At 56.5% G+C, this 17,167-nt stretch overlaps 1 protein-coding gene across 1 annotated transcript in view; it reads left to right on the top strand.

The window, feature by feature from the left end:
* LOC140425667 (uncharacterized) overlaps positions 1-17,167 on the top strand; it is an 85,690-nt gene that overhangs the window by 16,099 nt on the left and 52,424 nt on the right. The window contains exon 6 of the mRNA XM_072510163.1: positions 10,231-10,428. Within this exon, the coding sequence (XP_072366264.1) occupies positions 10,231-10,428 (198 nt within the window). The remainder of the gene's footprint in view (positions 1-10,230; positions 10,429-17,167) is intronic.

Raw genomic sequence — 17,167 nt, 5'->3', positions numbered from 1 at the left:
ACATGACCGAGGGACAGAGGGACATGACCGAGGGACAGAGGGACATGACCGAGGGGCAGAGGGACATGACCGAGGGGCAGAGGGACATGACCGAGGGACAGAGGGACATGACCGAGGGGCAGAGGGACATGACCGAGGGACAGAGGGACATGACCGAGGGACAGAGAGACATGACCGAGGTGCAGAGAGACATGACCGAGGGGCAGAGAGACATGACCGAGGGACAGAGGGACATGACCGAGGGACAGAGGGACATGACCGAGGGACAGAGGGACATGACCGAGGGACAGAGGGACATGACCGAGGGACAGAGGGACATGACCGAGGGACAGAGGGACATGACCGAGGGGCAGAGAGACATGACCGAGGGACAGAGAGACATGACCGAGGGACAGAGGGACATGACCGAGGGACAGAGGGACATGACCGAGGGACAGAGGGACATGACCGAGGTGCAGAGAGACATGACCGAGGGACAGAGGGAACTGACCGAGGTGCAGAGGGACATGAGGGAGGTGCAGAGGGACATGACCGAGGGACAGAGGGAACTGACCGAGGGGCAGAGGGACATGACCGAGGGGCAGAGGGACATGACCGAGGGACAGAGGGAACTGACCGAGGGGCAGAGGGACATGACCGAGGGGCAGAGAGACATGACCGAGGGACAGAGGGAACTGACCGAGGGGCAGAGGGACATGACCGAGGGGCAGAGGGACATGACCGAGGGGCAGAGAGACATGACCGAGGGACAGAGAGACATGACCGAGGGACAGAGAGACATGACCGAGGGGCAGAGAGACATGACCGAGGGGCAGAGAGACATGACCGAGGGGCAGAGGGACATGACCGAGGGGCAGAGAGACATGACCGAGGGGCAGAGAGACATGACCGAGAGGCAGAGGGACATGACCGAGGGACAGAGAGACATGACCGAGGGGCAGAGGGACATGACCGAGGGACAGAGAGACATGACCGAGGGACAGAGAGACATGACCGAGGGACAGAGGGACATGACCGAGGGACAGAGGGAACTGACCGAGGTGCAGAGACATGACCGAGGGGCAGAGGGACATGACCGAGGGGCAGAGAGACATGACCGAGGGGCAGAGAGACATGACCGAGGGGCAGAGGGACATGACCGATGGGCAGAGAGACATGACCGAGGGGCAGAGAGACATGACCGAGGGGCAGAGGGACATGACCGAGGTGCAGAGAGACATGACCGAGGGACAGAGGGACATGACCGAGGGACAGAGGGAACTGACCGAGGTGCAGAGACATGACCGAGGGGCAGAGGGACATGACCGAGGGGCAGAGAGACATGACCGAGGGGCAGAGAGACATGACCGAGGGGCAGAGGGACATGACCGAGGGGCAGAGAGACATGACCGAGGGGCAGAGAGACATGACCGAGGGGCAGAGGGACATGACCGAGGTGCAGAGGGACATGACCGAGGGACAGAGGGAACTGACCGAGGTGCAGAGGGACATGAGGGAGGTGCAGAGGGACATGACCGAGGGACAGAGGGAACTGACCGAGGGGCAGAGGGACATGACCGAGGGGCAGAGGGACATGACCGAGGGACAGAGGGAACTGACCGAGGGGCAGAGGGACATGACCGAGGGGCAGAGAGACTTGACCGAGGGACAGAGGGAACTGACCGAGGGGCAGAGGGACATGACCGAGGGACAGAGGGAACTGACCGAGGGACAGAGAGACATGACCGAGGGGCAGAGGGACATGACCGAGGGGCAGAGAGACATGACCGAGGGACAGAGAGACATGACCGAGGGACAGAGAGACATGACCGAGGGGCAGAGAGACATGACCGAGGGGCAGAGAGACATGACCGAGGGGCAGAGGGACATGACCGAGGGGCAGAGAGACATGACCGAGGGGCAGAGAGACATGACCGAGGGGCAGAGGGACATGACCGAGGGACAGAGAGACATGACCGAGGGGCAGAGAGACATGACCGAGGGGCAGAGGGACATGACCGAGGGGCAGAGAGACATGACCGAGGGGCAGAGAGACATGACCGAGGTGCAGAGAGACATGACCGAGGGGCAGAGGGACATGACCGAGGGACAGAGAGACATGACCGAGGGGCAGAGAGACATGACCGAGGGACAGAGAGACATGACCGAGGGACAGAGGGACATGACCGAGGGACAGAGGGAACTGACCGAGGTGCAGAGACATGACCGAGGGGCAGAGGGACATGACCGAGGGGCAGAGAGTCATGACCGAGGGGCAGAGAGACATGACCGAGGGGCAGAGGGACATGACCGAGGGGCAGAGAGACATGACCGAGGGGCAGAGGGACATGACCGAGGGGCAGAGAGACATGACCGAGGGACAGAGGGACATGACCGAGGGGCAGAGAGACATGACCGAGGGGCAGAGAGAACTGACCGAGGGGCAGAGAGACATGACCGAGGGACAGAGACATGACCGAGGGACAGAGGGAACTGACCGAGGGGCAGAGAGACATGACCGAGGGACAGAGACATGACCGAGGGACAGAGAGACATGACCGAGGGGCAGAGGGACATGACCGAGGGGCAGAGAGACATGACCGAGGGACAGAGGGACATGACCGAGGGGCAGAGAGACATGACCGAGGGACAGAGAGACATGACCGAGGGGCAGAGAGACATGACCGAGGGGCAGAGAGACATGACCGAGGGGCAGAGAGACATGACCGAGGGGCAGAGACATGACCGAGGGGCAGAGGGACATGACCGAGGGGCAGAGAGACATGACCGAGGGGCAGAGGGACATGACCGAGGGGCAGAGAGACATGACCGAGGGACAGAGGGACATGACCGAGGGGCAGAGAGACATGACCGAGGGGCAGAGAGAACTGACCGAGGGGCAGAGAGACATGACCGAGGGACAGAGACATGACCGAGGGACAGAGGGAACTGACCGAGGGGCAGAGAGACATGACCGAGGGACAGAGACATGACCGAGGGACAGAGAGACATGACCGAGGGGCAGAGGGACATGACCGAGGGGCAGAGAGACATGACCGAGGGACAGAGGGACATGACCGAGGGGCAGAGAGACATGACCGAGGGACAGGACCGAGGGGCAGAGAGACATGACCGAGGGACAGAGGGACATGACCGAGGGGCAGAGACCGAGGGGCAGAGGGACATGACCGAGGGACAGAGGGACATGACCGAGGGGCAGAGGGACATGACCGAGGGGCAGAGGGACATGACCGAGGGGCAGAGAGACATGACCGAGGGACAGAGGGACATGACCGAGGGGCAGAGACCGAGGGGCAGAGGGACATGACCGAGGGGCAGAGAGACATGACCGAGGGACAGAGAGACATGACCGAGGTGCAGAGGGACATGACCGAGGGGCAGAGAGACATGACCGAGGGGCAGAGAGACATGACCGAGGGACAGAGGGAACTGACCGAGGGGCAGAGAGACATGACCGAGGGACAGAGACATGACCGAGGGACAGAGGGACATGACCGAGGGACAGAGAGACATGACCGAGGGGCAGAGGGACAGGACCGAGGGACAGAGGGACATGACCGAGGGGCAGAGGGACATGACCGAGGGGCAGAGAGACATGACCGAGGGGCAGAGGGACATGACCGAGGGGCAGAGGGACATGACCGAGGGACAGAGGGACATGACCGAGGGGCAGAGAGACATGACCGAGGGACAGAGAGACATGACCGAGGGGCAGAGAGACATGACCGAGGGGCAGAGACCGAGGGGCAGAGAGACATGACCGAGGGGCAGAGAGACATGACCGAGGGGCAGAGACATGACCGAGGTGCAGAGGGACATGACCGAGGGGCAGAGACATGACCGAGGGGCAGAGGGACATGACCGAGGTGCAGAGAGACATGACCGAGGGGCAGAGGGACATGACCGAGGGACAGAGGGACATGACCGAGGGGCAGAGAGACATGACCGAGGGACAGAGAGACATGACCGAGGGGCAGAGACATGACCGAGGGGCAGAGACATGACCGAGGGACAGAGAGACATGACCGAGGGGCAGAGACATGACCGAGGTGCAGAGGGACATGACCGAGGGGCAGAGGGACATGACCGAGGTGCAGAGAGACATGACCGAGGGACAGAGAGACATGACCGAGGGGCAGAGACATGACCGAGGGGCAGAGACATGACCGAGGGACAGAGAGACATGACCGAGGGGCAGAGACATGACCGAGGTGCAGAGGGACATGACCGAGGGACAGAGGGACATGACCGAGGGGCAGAGGGACATGACCGAGGGGCAGAGAGACATGACCGAGGGACAGAGGGACATGACCGAGGGGCAGAGAGACATGACCGAGGGGCAGAGACATGACCGAGGTGCAGAGGGACATGACCGAGGGACAGAGGGACATGACCGAGGGGCAGAGAGACATGACCGAGGGGCAGAGAGACATGACCGAGGGACAGAGGGACATGACCGAGGGACAGAGTGACATGACCGAGGGGCAGAGAGACATGACCGAGGGACAGAGAGACATGACCGAGGGACAGAGGGACATGACCGAGGGACAGAGGGACATGACCGAGGGACAGAGGGACATGACCGAGGGGCAGAGGGACATGACCGAGCGGCAGAGAGACATGACCGAGGGGCAGAGAGACATGACCGAGGGACAGAGGGACATGACCGAGGGGCAGAGGGAACTGACCGAGGGGCAGAGAGACATGACCGAGGGACAGAGGGAACTGACCGAGGGACAGAGAGACATGACCGAGGGGCAGAGGGACATGACCGAGGGACAGAGAGACATGACCGAGGGGCAGAGAGACAGGACCGAGGGGCAGAGAGACATGACCGAGGGGCAGAGAGACATGACCGAGGGGCAGAGGGACATGACCGAGGGACAGAGGGACATGACCGAGGGGCAGAGAGACATGACCGAGGGGCAGAGAGACATGACCGAGGGGCAGAGAGACAGGACCGAGGGGCAGAGAGACATGACCGAGGGGCAGAGGGACATGACCGAGGGACAGAGGGACATGACCGAGGGACAGAGGGACATGACCGAGGGGCAGAGGGAACTGACCGAGGGGCAGAGAGACATGACCGAGGGGTAGAGGGACATGACCGAGGGACAGAGAGACATGACCGAGGGGCAGAGAGACATGACCGAGGGACAGAGGGACATGACCGAGGGACAGAGAGACATGAACGAGGGGCAGAGGGACATGACCGAGGGGCAGAGAGACATGACCGAGGGGCAGAGAGACATGACCGAGGGACAGAGGGACAGGACCGAGGGGCAGAGAGACATGACCGAGGGGCAGAGAGACATGACCGAGGGACAGAGGGACATGACCGAGGGACAGAGGGACATGACCGAGGGGCAGAAGGACATGACCGAGGGGCAGAGGGACATGACCGAGAGGCAGAGGGACATGACCGAGGGACAGAGGGACATGACCGAGGGGCAGAGGGACATGACCGAGGGGCAGAGGGACATGACCGAGGGACAGAGGGACATGACCGAGGGGCAGAGAGACATGACCGAGAGGCAGAGGGACATGACCGAGGGACAGAGGGACATGACCGAGGGGCAGAGAGACATGACCGAGGGGCAGAGGGACATGACCGAGGGACAGAGGGACATGACCGAGGGGCAGAGAGACATGACCGAGGGGCAGAGAGACATGACCGAGGGGCAGAGGGAACTGACCGAGGGACAGAGAGACATGACCGAGGGGCAGAGACATGACCGAGGGGCAGAGAGACATGACCGAGGGACAGAGAGACATGACCGAGGGGCAGAGAGACATGACCGAGGGGCAGAGACATGACCGAGGGGCAGAGAGATATGACCGAGGGACAGAGAGACATGACCGAGGGGCAGAGGGACATGACCGAGGGACAGAGATATGACCGAGGGGCAGAGAGACATGACCGAGGGGCAGAGGGACATGACCGAGGGACAGAGTGACATGACCGAGGGACAGAGAGACATGACCGAGGGGCAGAGAGACATGACCGAGGGACAGAGAGACATGACCGAGGGGCAGAGAGACATGACCGAGGGACAGAGAGACATGACCGAGGGGCAGAGAGACATGACCGAGGGACAGAGAGACATGACCGAGGGACAGAGGGACATGACCGAGGGGCAGAGGGACATGACCGAGGGGCAGAGAGACATGACCGAGGGGCAGAGAGACATGACCGAGGGGCAGAGAGACATGACCGAGGTGCAGAGAGACATGACCGAGGGACAGAGGGACATGACCGAGGGGCAGAGAGACATGACCGAGGGGCAGAGGGACATGACCGAGGTGCAGAGAGACATGACCGAGGGACAGAGGGACATGACCGAGGGGCAGAGAGACATGACCGAGGGGCAGAGGGACATGACCGAGGGGCAGAGGGACATGACCGAGGGGCAGAGGGACATGACCGAGGGGCAGAGGGACATGACCGAGGGGTAGAGGGACATGACCGAGGGGCAGAGGGACATGACCGAGGGACAGAGGGACATGACCGAGGTGCAGAGGGACATGACCGAGGTGCAGAGGGAACTGACCGAGGGGCAGAGGGACATGACCGAGGGACAGAGAGACATGACCGAGGGACAGAGAGACATGACCGAGGGACAGAGGGACATGACCGAGGGGCAGAGTGACATGACCGAGGGACAGAGAGACATGACCGAGGGGCAGAGAGACATGACCGAGGGACAGAGAGACATGACCGAGGGGCAGAGAGACATGACCGAGGGACAGAGAGACATGACCGAGGGGCAGAGAGACATGACCGAGGGACAGAGAGACATGACCGAGGGACAGAGGGACATGACCGAGGGGCAGAGGGACATGACCGAGGGGCAGAGAGACATGACCGAGGGGCAGAGAGACATGACCGAGGGGCAGAGGGACATGACCGAGGGGCAGAGAGACATGACCGAGGGGCAGAGAGACATGACCGAGGTGCAGAGAGACATGACCGAGGGACAGAGGGACATGACCGAGGGGCAGAGAGACATGACCGAGGGGCAGAGGGACATGACCGAGGGGCAGAGGGACATGACCGAGGGGCAGAGGGACATGACCGAGGGGCAGAGGGACATGACCGAGGGGCAGAGAGACATGACCGAGGGGCAGAGGGACATGACCGAGGGGCAGAGGGACATGACCGAGGGGCAGAGAGACATGACCGAGGGGCAGAGGGACATGACCGAGGGACAGAGGGACATGACCGAGGTGCAGAGGGAACTGACCGAGGGGCAGAGGGACATGACCGAGGGACAGAGAGACATGACCGAGGGACAGAGAGACATGACCGAGGTGCAGAGGGACATGACCGAGGGGCAGAGAGACATGACCGAGAGGCAGAGAGACATGACCGAGGGACAGAGGGACATGACCGAGGGAGAGAGAGACATGACCGAGGGGCAGAGAGACATGACCGAGGGGCAGAGGGACATGACCGAGGGACAGAGGGACATGACCGAGAGGCAGAGGGACATGACCGAGGTGCAGAGGGAACTGACCGAGGGGCAGAGGGACATGACCGAGGGACAGAGAGACATGACCGAGGGACAGAGAGACATGACCGAGGTGCAGAGGGACATGACCGAGGGGCAGAGAGACATGACCGAGAGGCAGAGAGACATGACCGAGGGGCAGAGGGACATGACCGAGGGACAGAGAGACATGACCGAGGGACAGAGAGACATGACCGAGGTGCAGAGGGACATGACCGAGGGGCAGAGAGACATGACCGAGAGGCAGAGAGACATGACCGAGGGGCAGAGGGACATGACCGAGGGACAGAGAGACATGACCGAGGGACAGAGAGACATGACCGAGGGACAGAGGGACATGACCGAGGGACAGAGAGACATGACCGAGGGGCAGAGAGACATGACCGAGGGGCAGAGGGAACTGACCGAGGTGCAGAGAGACATGACCGAGGGACAGAGAGACATGACCGAGGGGCAGAGAGACATGACCGAGGGACAGAGAGACATGACCGAGGGGCAGAGAGACATGACCGAGGGGCAGAGGGACATGACTGAGGGACAGAGAGACATGACCGAGGGACAGAGAGACATGACCGAGGGACAGAGAGACATGACCGAGGGGCAGAGACATGACCGAGGGACAGAGAGACATGACCGAGGGGCAGAGGGACATGACTGAGGGACAGAGAGACATGACCGAGGGGCAGAGACATGACCGAGGGGCAGAGACATGACCGAGGGGCAGAGGGACATGACTGAGGGACAGAGAGACATGACCGAGGGACAGAGAGACATGACCGAGGGACAGAGAGACATGACCGAGGGGCAGAGGGACATGACTGAGGGACAGAGAGACATGACCGAGGGACAGAGAGACATGACCGAGGGACAGAGTGACATGACCGAGGGGCAGAGGGACATGACTGAGGGGCAGAGAGACATGACCGAGGGGCAGAGGGAACTGACCGAGGTGCAGAGAGACATGACCGAGGGACAGAGAGACATGACCGAGGGGCAGAGAGACATGACCGAGGGGCAGAGGGACATGACCGAGGGGCAGAGAGACATGACCGAGGGGCAGAGATATGACCGAGGGGCAGAGAGACATGACCGAGGGGCAGAGAGACATGACCGAGGTGCAGAGAGACATGACCGAGGGACAGAGGGACATGACCGAGGGGCAGAGAGACATGACCGAGGGGCAGAGGGACATGACCGAGGGACAGAGAGACATGACCGAGGGACAGAGAGACATGACCGAGGGACAGAGAGACATGACCGAGGGGCAGAGAGACATGACCGAGGGGCAGAGGGACATGACTGAGGGACAGAGAGACATGACCGAGGGACAGAGAGACATGACCGAGGGACAGAGAGACATGACCGAGGGGCAGAGGGACATGACTGAGGGACAGAGAGACATGACCGAGGTGCAGAGAGACATGACCGAGGGGCAGAGAGACATGACCGAGGGACAGAGAGACATGACTGAGGGACAGAGAGACATGACCGAGGGACAGAGAGACATGACCGAGGGGCAGAGAGACATGACCGAGGGGCAGAGGGACATGACTGAGGGACAGAGAGACATGACCGAGGGACAGAGAGACATGACCGAGGGACAGAGAGACATGACCGAGGGGCAGAGACATGACCGAGGGACAGAGAGACATGACCGAGGGGCAGAGGGACATGACTGAGGGACAGAGAGACATGACCGAGGGGCAGAGACATGACCGAGGGGCAGAGACATGACCGAGGGGCAGAGGGACATGACTGAGGGACAGAGAGACATGACCGAGGCACAGAGACACATGACCGAGGGACAGAGAGACATGACCGAGGGGCAGAGGGACATGACTGAGGGACAGAGAGACATGACCGAGGGACAGAGAGACATGACCGAGGGACAGAGTGACATGACCGAGGGGCAGAGAGACATGACCGAGGGGCAGAGAGACATGACCGAGGGGCAGAGAGACATGACCGAGGGACAGAGGGACATGACCGAGGTGCAGAGACCGAGGGGCAGAGGGACATGACCGAGGGGCAGAGGGACATGACCGAGGGGCAGAGAGACATGACCGAGGGGCAGATACATGACCGAGGGACAGAGGGACATGACCGAGGGGCAGAGGCATGACCGAGGGGCAGAGGGACATGACCGAGGGGCAGAGGTGTGTCCGATTTCATCCCTTTTCCGTGTTTTCGTAGCGGTTTGATACAATTGCTGGGCATTTTCAGAGTCTCCCGCATTGCTGTGGGTCTGGAGTCACATGGAGGCCAGACCGGGGTAAAGACGGCAGATTTCCTTCCCTGAAGCACTGTAGTGACCCAGCTGGGTTTTTACAACACTTTACACTGGTTTCCTGCTCACCATTAGACCTTTAATTCCAGATATTTTATTGAGTTTAAATTTTATCACCTGCTGTGGTGGGATTCGAACTCTGGACCTTAGATCATTACCCTGGGTCTCTGGATTACAAAGCCAGCCACACTACCACTGCGCTACCACATCTTCAATGCAATCAGGAGCTGAGTGACCCTGACCGAACCCAAACTGGGTGTCAGTGAGCAGGTGATTGCTGAGTAAGTGCCGTTTGCCAACAGTGTTGCTGACTCTGCCCATCACTATACTGATGATGTAAATGATATAAATGCAGGTTGTGTTGATGGGAAAGTTAGGGAGGTGCAAAGGGAATTTTTGCACTGACATTGCAGCTTTTAACTCCTGTTTTAGGAAAACCAGGACCTGAGGTCGAAGGTACAAGACCTGGAGGGGAGCCTCCAGCACAAATTGGAGCAGTTGCTGGGGCTAGAGACACAGATGAGCAACATGCAGTGGAGGAATGAGGGTGAACTGAGGCAGCTGATGGACAGGATGCGAGGACTACAACTAGAGTTTGAACAATATCGGGACCGCCCAGCGCAGATACAGGTACTGAATGGGCGAGAGAGAGAGTGTGAGAGTGTGAGAGTGTGTGAGGGACAGTGTGTGAGAGAGTGTGTGAGAGAGTGTGAGAGTGTGTGTAAGAGTGTGTGAGAGAGAGTGTGTGAGAGAGAGAGTGTGAGAGTGTGAGAGTGTGTGAGTGTGAGAGGGTGAGAGCGTGTGAGAGAGAGTGTGTGAGAGAGAGAGTGTGAGAGTGTGTGAGGGACAGTGTGTGAGAGAGTGTGTGAGAGAGTGTGAGAGTGTGTGTAAGAGTGTGTGAGAGTGTGTGTAAGAGTGTGTGAGAGAGAGTGTGTGAGAGAGAGAGTGTGAGAGTGTGAGAGTGTGAGAGTGTGTGAGTGTGAGAGCGTGTGAGAGAGAGTGTGAGAGGGTGGGAGAGTGCATGCGAGAGAGAGAGTGTGAGAGTGTGTGAGAGAGAGTGTGTGAATGTGAGAGTGCGTGTGAGAATGTGTGAGAGTGTGTGAGAGAGAGAGTGTGAGAGAGTGTGTGAGAGAGAGAGTGTGAGTGTGTGTGCGAGAGAGAGTCTGAGAGAGTGTGAGAGTATAGAGTCTGAGAGAGTGTGAGAGTGTGTGAGAGTATGTGAGAGAGAGAGTGTGAGAGTGTGAGAGAGAGTGTGAGAGTGTGTGAGAGTGCGTGTGAGAGAGTGTGTGAGAGTGTGAGAGAGTATGAGAGAGAGAGTGTGAGAGTGTGTGAGAGAGAGTGTGTGAATGTGAGAGTGCGTGTGAGAATGTGTGAGAGTGTGTGAGAGAGAGAGTGTGAGAGTGTGTGAGGGACAGTGTGTGAGAGAGTGTGTGAGAGAGTGTGAGAGTGTGTGTAAGAGTGTGTGAGAGTGTGTGTAAGAGTGTGTGAGAGAGAGTGTGTGAGAGAGAGAGTGTGAGAGTGTGAGAGTGTGTGAGTGTGAGAGTGTGAGAGCGTGTGAGAGAGAGTGTGAGAGGGTGGGAGAGTGCATGCGAGAGAGAGAGTGTGAGAGTGTGTGAGAGAGAGTGTGTGAATGTGAGAGTGCGTGTGAGAATGTGTGAGAGTGTGTGAGAGAGAGAGTGTGAGAGAGTGTGTGTGAGAGAGAGTGTGAGAGTGTGTGCGAGAGAGAGTCTGAGAGAGTGTGAGAGTATAGAGTCTGAGAGAGTGTGAGAGTGTGTGAGAGTGTGTGAGAGTATGTGAGAGAGAGAGTGTGAGAGTGTGAGAGAGAGTGTGAGAGTGTGTGAGAGTGCGTGTGAGAGAGTGTGTGAGAGTGTGAGAGAGTGTGAGAGAGAGAGTGTGAGAGTGTGTGAGAGAGAGTGTGTGAATGTGAGAGTGGGTGTGAGAATGTGTGAGAGTGTGTGAGACAGAGAGTGTGAGAGTGTGTGAGGGACAGTGTGTGAGAGAGTGTGTGAGAGAGTGTGAGAGTGTGTGTAAGAGTGTGTGAGAGTGTGTGAAAGAGTGTGAGAGAGAGTGTGTGAGAGAGAGAGTGTGAGAGTGTGAGAGTGTGTGAGTGTGAGAGTGTGAGAGCGTGTGAGAGAGAGTGTGAGAGGGTGGGAGAGTGCATGCGAGAGAGAGAGTGTGAGAGTGTGTGAGAGAGAGTGTGTGAATGTGAGAGTGCGTGTGAGAATGTGTGAGAGTGTGTGAGAGAGAGAGTGTGAGAGAGTGTGTGAGAGAGAGAGTGTGAGAGTGTGTGCGAGAGAGAGTCTGAGAGAGTGTGAGAGTATAGAGTCTGAGAGAGTGTGAGAGTGTGTGAGAGAGAGAGTGTGAGAGTGTGAGAGAGAGTGTGAGAGTGTGTGAGAGTGCGTGTGAGAGAGTGTGTGAGAGTGTGAGAGAGTGTGAGAGAGAGAGTGTGAGAGTGTGTGAGAGAGAGTGTGTGAATGTGAGAGTGCGTGTGAGAATGTGTGAGAATGTGTGAGAGTGTGTGAGAGAGAGAGTGTGAGAGAGTGTGTGAGAGAGAGAGTGTGAGAGTGTGTGCGAGAGAGAGTCTGAGAGAGTGTGAGAGTATAGAGTCTGAGAGAGTGTGAGAGTGTGTGAGAGTATGTGAGAGAGAGAGTGTGAGAGTGTGAGAGAGAGTGTGAGAGTGTGTGAGAGTGCGTGTGAGAGTGTGTGAGAGTGTGAGAGAGTGTGAGAGAGAGAGTGTGAGAGTGTGTGAGAGAGAGTGTGTGAATGTGAGAGTGCGTGTGAGAATGTGTGAGAATGTGTGAGAGTGTGTGAGAGAGAGAGTGTGAGAGAGTGTGTGAGAGAGAGAGTGTGAGAGTGTGTGCGAGAGAGAGTCTGAGAGAGTGTGAGAGTATAGAGTCTGAGAGAGTGTGAGAGTGTGTGAGAGTATGTGAGAGAGAGAGTGTGAGAGTGTGAGAGAGAGTGTGAGAGTGTGTGAGAGTGCGTGTGAGAGAGTGTGTGAGAGTGTGAGAGAGTGTGAGAGAGAGAGTGTGAGAGTGTGTGAGAGAGAGTGTGTGAATGTGAGAGTGGGTGTGAGAATGTGTGAGAGTGTGTGAGACAGAGAGTGTGAGAGTGTGTGAGGGACAGTGTGTGAGAGAGTGTGTGAGAGAGTGTGAGAGTGTGTGTAAGAGTGTGTGAGAGTGTGTGAAAGAGTGTGTGAGAGAGAGTGTGTGAGAGAGAGAGTGTGAGAGTGTGAGAGTGTGTGAGTGTGAGAGTGTGAGAGCGTGTGAGAGAGAGTGTGAGAGGGTGGGAGAGTGCATGCGAGAGAGAGAGTGTGAGAGTGTGTGAGAGAGAGTGTGTGAATGTGAGAGTGCGTGTGAGAATGTGTGAGAGTGTGTGAGAGAGAGAGTGTGTGAGAGAGAGAGTGTGAGAGTGTGTGCGAGAGAGAGTCTGAGAGAGTGTGAGAGTATAGAGTCTGAGAGAGTGTGAGAGTGTGTGAGAGAGAGAGTGTGAGAGTGTGAGAGAGAGTGTGAGAGTGTGTGAGAGTGCGTGTGAGAGAGTGTGTGAGAGTGTGAGAGAGTGTGAGAGAGAGAGAGTGTGAGAGTGTGTGAGAGAGAGTGTGTGAATGTGAGAGTGCGTGTGAGAATGTGTGAGAGTGTGTGAGAGAGAGAGTGTGAGAGTGTGTGAGAGTGTGTGAGAGAGAGAGTGTGAGAGTGTGTGCGAGAGAGAGTCTGAGAGAGTGTGAGAGTATAGAGTCTGAGAGAGTGTGAGAGTGCGTGAGAGTATGTGAGAGTAGAGAGTCTGAGAGAGTGTGAGAGAGTGTGAGAGTGTGTGCGAGAGAGAGTGTGAGAGTGTGTGAGAGAGTGTGAGAGTGTGTGAGAGACAGAGTATGAGAGTGTGTGTGAGAGTGTGTACGAGAGAGAGTGTGAGAGAGAGTGTGAGAGTGTTTGAGAGAGAGAGTGTGAGAGTGTGAGAGAGAGTGTGAGAGCGTGTGAGAGAGTGTGTGAGAGTGTGAGAGAGTGTGAGAGAGAGAGTGTGAGAGTGTGTGAGAGAGAGAGTGTGAGTGTGTGTGAGAGTATGTGAGAGAGTATATGAGAGAGTGTGAGAGTGTGTGACAGTGTGTGCGATTGTGAGAGAGAGAGTGTGAGAGAGTGTGAGAGTGTGTGCGAGAGAGAGAGTGTGAGAGTGTGTGCGAGAGAGAGTCTGAGAGAGTGTGAGAGTATAGAGTCTGAGAGAGTGTGAGAGTGTGTGAGAGTATGTGAGAGAGAGAGTGTGAGAGTGTGAGAGAGAGTGTGAGAGTGTGTGAGAGTGCGTGTGAGAGAGTGTGTGAGAGTGTGAGAGAGTGTGAGAGAGAGAGTGTGAGAGTGTGTGAGAGAGAGTGTGTGAATGTGAGAGTGCGTGTGAGAATGTGTGAGAGTGTGTGAGAGAGAGAGTGTGAGAGTGTGTGAGGGACAGTGTGTGAGAGAGTGTGTGAGAGAGTGTGAGAGTGTGTGTAAGAGTGTGTGAGAGTGTGTGAAAGAGTGTGTGAGAGAGAGTGTGTGAGAGAGAGAGTGTGAGAGTGTGAGAGTGTGTGAGTGTGAGAGTGTGAGAGCGTGTGAGAGAGAGTGTGAGAGGGTGGGAGAGTGCATGCGAGAGAGAGAGTGTGAGAGTGTGTGAGAGACAGTGTGTGAATGTGAGAGTGCGTGTGAGAATGTGTGAGAGTGTGTGAGAGAGAGAGTGTGAGAGAGTGTGTGAGAGAGAGAGTGTGAGAGTGTGTGCGAGAGAGAGTCTGAGAGAGTGTGAGAGTATAGAGTCTGAGAGAGTGTGAGAGTGTGTGAGAGTATGTGAGAGAGAGAGTGTGAGAGTGTGAGAGAGAGTGTGAGAGTGTGTGAGAGTGCGTGTGAGAGAGTGTGTGAGAGTGTGAGAGAGTATGAGAGAGAGAGTGTGAGAGTGTGTGAGAGAGAGTGTGTGAATGTGAGAGTGCGTGTGAGAATGTGTGAGAGTGTGTGAGAGAGAGAGTGTGAGAGTGTGTGAGGGACAGTGTGTGAGAGAGTGTGTGAGAGAGTGTGAGAGTGTGTGTAAGAGTGTGTGAGAGTGTGTGTAAGAGTGTGTGAGAGAGAGAGTGTGAGAGTGTGAGAGTGTGTGAGTGTGAGAGTGTGAGAGCGTGTGAGAGAGAGTGTGAGAGGGTGGGAGAGTGCATGCGAGAGAGAGAGTGTGAGAGTGTGTGAGAGAGAGTGTGTGAATGTGAGAGTGCGTGTGAGAATGTGTGAGAGTGTGTGAGAGAGAGAGTGTGAGAGAGTGTGTGAGAGAGAGAGTGTGAGAGTGTGTGCGAGAGAGAGGCTGAGAGAGTGTGAGAGTATAGAGTCTGAGAGAGTGTGAGAGTGTGTGAGAGAGAGAGTGTGAGAGTGTGAGAGAGAGTGTGAGAGTGTGTGAGAGTGCGTGTGAGAGAGTGTGTGAGAGTGTGAGAGAGTGTGAGAGAGAGAGTGTGAGAGTGTGTGAGAGAGAGTGAGTGAATGTGAGAGTGCGTGTGAGAATGTGTGTGAGAGAGAGAGTGTGAGAGTGTGTGAGGGACAGTGTGTGAGAGAGTGTGTGAGAGAGTGTGAGAGTGTGTGTAAGAGTGTGTGAGAGTGTGTGAAAGAGTGTGTGAGAGAGAGTGTGAGAGAGAGAGTGTGAGAGTGTGAGAGTGTGTGAGTGTGAGAGTGTGAGAGCGTGTGAGAGAGAGTGTGAGAGGGTGGGAGAGTGCATGCGAGAGAGAGAGTGTGAGAGTGTGTGAGAGAGAGTGTGTGAATGTGAGAGTGCGTGTGAGAATGTGTGAGAGTGTGTGAGAGAGAGAGTGTGAGAGAGTGTGTGAGAGAGAGAGTGTGAGAGTGTGTGCGAGAGAGAGTCTGAGAGAGTGTGAGAGTATAGAGTCTGAGAGAGTGTGAGAGTGTGTGAGAGAGAGAGTGTGAGAGTGTGAGAGAGAGTGTGAGAGTGTGTGAGAGTGCGTGTGAGAGAGTGTGTGAGAGTGTGAGAGAGTGTGAGAGAGAGAGTGTGAGAGTGTGTGAGAGAGAGTGTGTGAATGTGAGAGTGCGTGTGAGAATGTGTGAGAGTGTGTGAGAGAGAGAGTGTGAGAGTGTGTGAGAGAGAGAGTGTGAGAGTGTGTGCGAGAGAGAGTCTGAGAGAGTGTGAGAGTATAGAGTCTGAGAGAGTGTGAGAGTGTGTGAGAGTATGTGAGAGTAGAGAGTCTGAGAGAGTGTGAGAGAGTGTGAGAGTGTGTGCGAGAGAGAGTGTGAGAGTGTGTGAGAGAGTGTGAGAGTGTGTGAGAGACAGAGTATGAGAGTGTGTGTGAGAGTGTGTACGAGAGAGAGTGTGAGAGATAGTGTGAGAGTGTGTGAGAGAGAGAGTGTGAGAGAGAGTGTGAGAGCGTGTGAGAGAGTGTGTGAGAGTGTGAGAGAGTGTGAGAGAGAGAGTGTGAGAGTGTGTGAGAGAGAGAGAGTGTGAGTGTGTGTGAGAGTATGTGAGAGAGTATATGAGAGTGTGAGAGTGTGTGACAGTGTGTGCGATTGTGAGAGAGAGAGTGTGAGAGAGTGTGAGAGTGTGTGCGAGAGAGTGTGTGAGTGTGTGAGAGTGTGTGAGAGAGAGTGTGTGAATGTGAGAGTGCGTGTGAGAATGTGTGAGAGTGTGTGAGAGAGAGAGTGTGAGAGTGTGTGAGGGACAGTGTGTGAGAGAGTGTGTGAGAGAGTGTGAGAGTGTGTGTAAGAGTGTGTGAGAGTGTGTGTAAGAGTGTGTGAGAGAGAGTGTGTGAGAGAGAGAGTGTGAGAGTGTGAGAGTGTGTGTGTGTGAGAGTGTGAGAGCGTGTGAGAGAGAGTGTGAGAGGGTGGGAGAGTGCATGCGAGAGAGAGAGTGTGAGAGTGTGTGAGAGAGAGTGTGTGAATGTGAGAGTGCGTGTGAGAATGTGTGAGAGTGTGTGAGAGAGAGAGTGTGAGAGAGTGTGTGAGAGAGAGAGAGTGTGAGAGTGTGTGCGAGAGAGAGTCTGAGAGAGTGTGAGAGTATAGAGTCTGAGAGAGTGTGAGAGTGTGTGAGAGAGAGAGTGTGAGAGTGTGAGAGAGAGTGTGAGAGTGTGTGAGAGTGCGTGTGAGAGAGTGTGTGAGAGTGTGAGAGAGTGTGAGAGAGAGAGTGTGAGAGTGTGTGAGAGAGAGTGAGTGAATGTGAGAGTGCGTGTGAGAATGTGTGTGAGAGAGAGAGTGTGAGAGTGTGTGAGGGACAGTGTGTGAGAGAGTGTGTGAGAGAGTGTGAGAGTGTGTGTAAGAGTGTGTGAGAGTGTGTGAGAGAGAGTGTGTGAGAGAGAGTGTGAGAGAGAGAGTGTGAGAGTGTGAGAGTGTGTGAGTGTGAGAGTGTGAGAGCGTGTGAGAGAGAGTGTGAGAGGGTGGGAGAG

This window comes from Scyliorhinus torazame, chromosome 6 (genome assembly GCF_047496885.1).
Source record: "Scyliorhinus torazame isolate Kashiwa2021f chromosome 6, sScyTor2.1, whole genome shotgun sequence".
Classification (NCBI taxonomy): Eukaryota; Metazoa; Chordata; class Chondrichthyes; order Carcharhiniformes; family Scyliorhinidae; genus Scyliorhinus; species Scyliorhinus torazame.
Note: the sequence above shows the minus strand (reverse complement) of the source record. Positions and strands in the feature narration are given on the sequence as shown.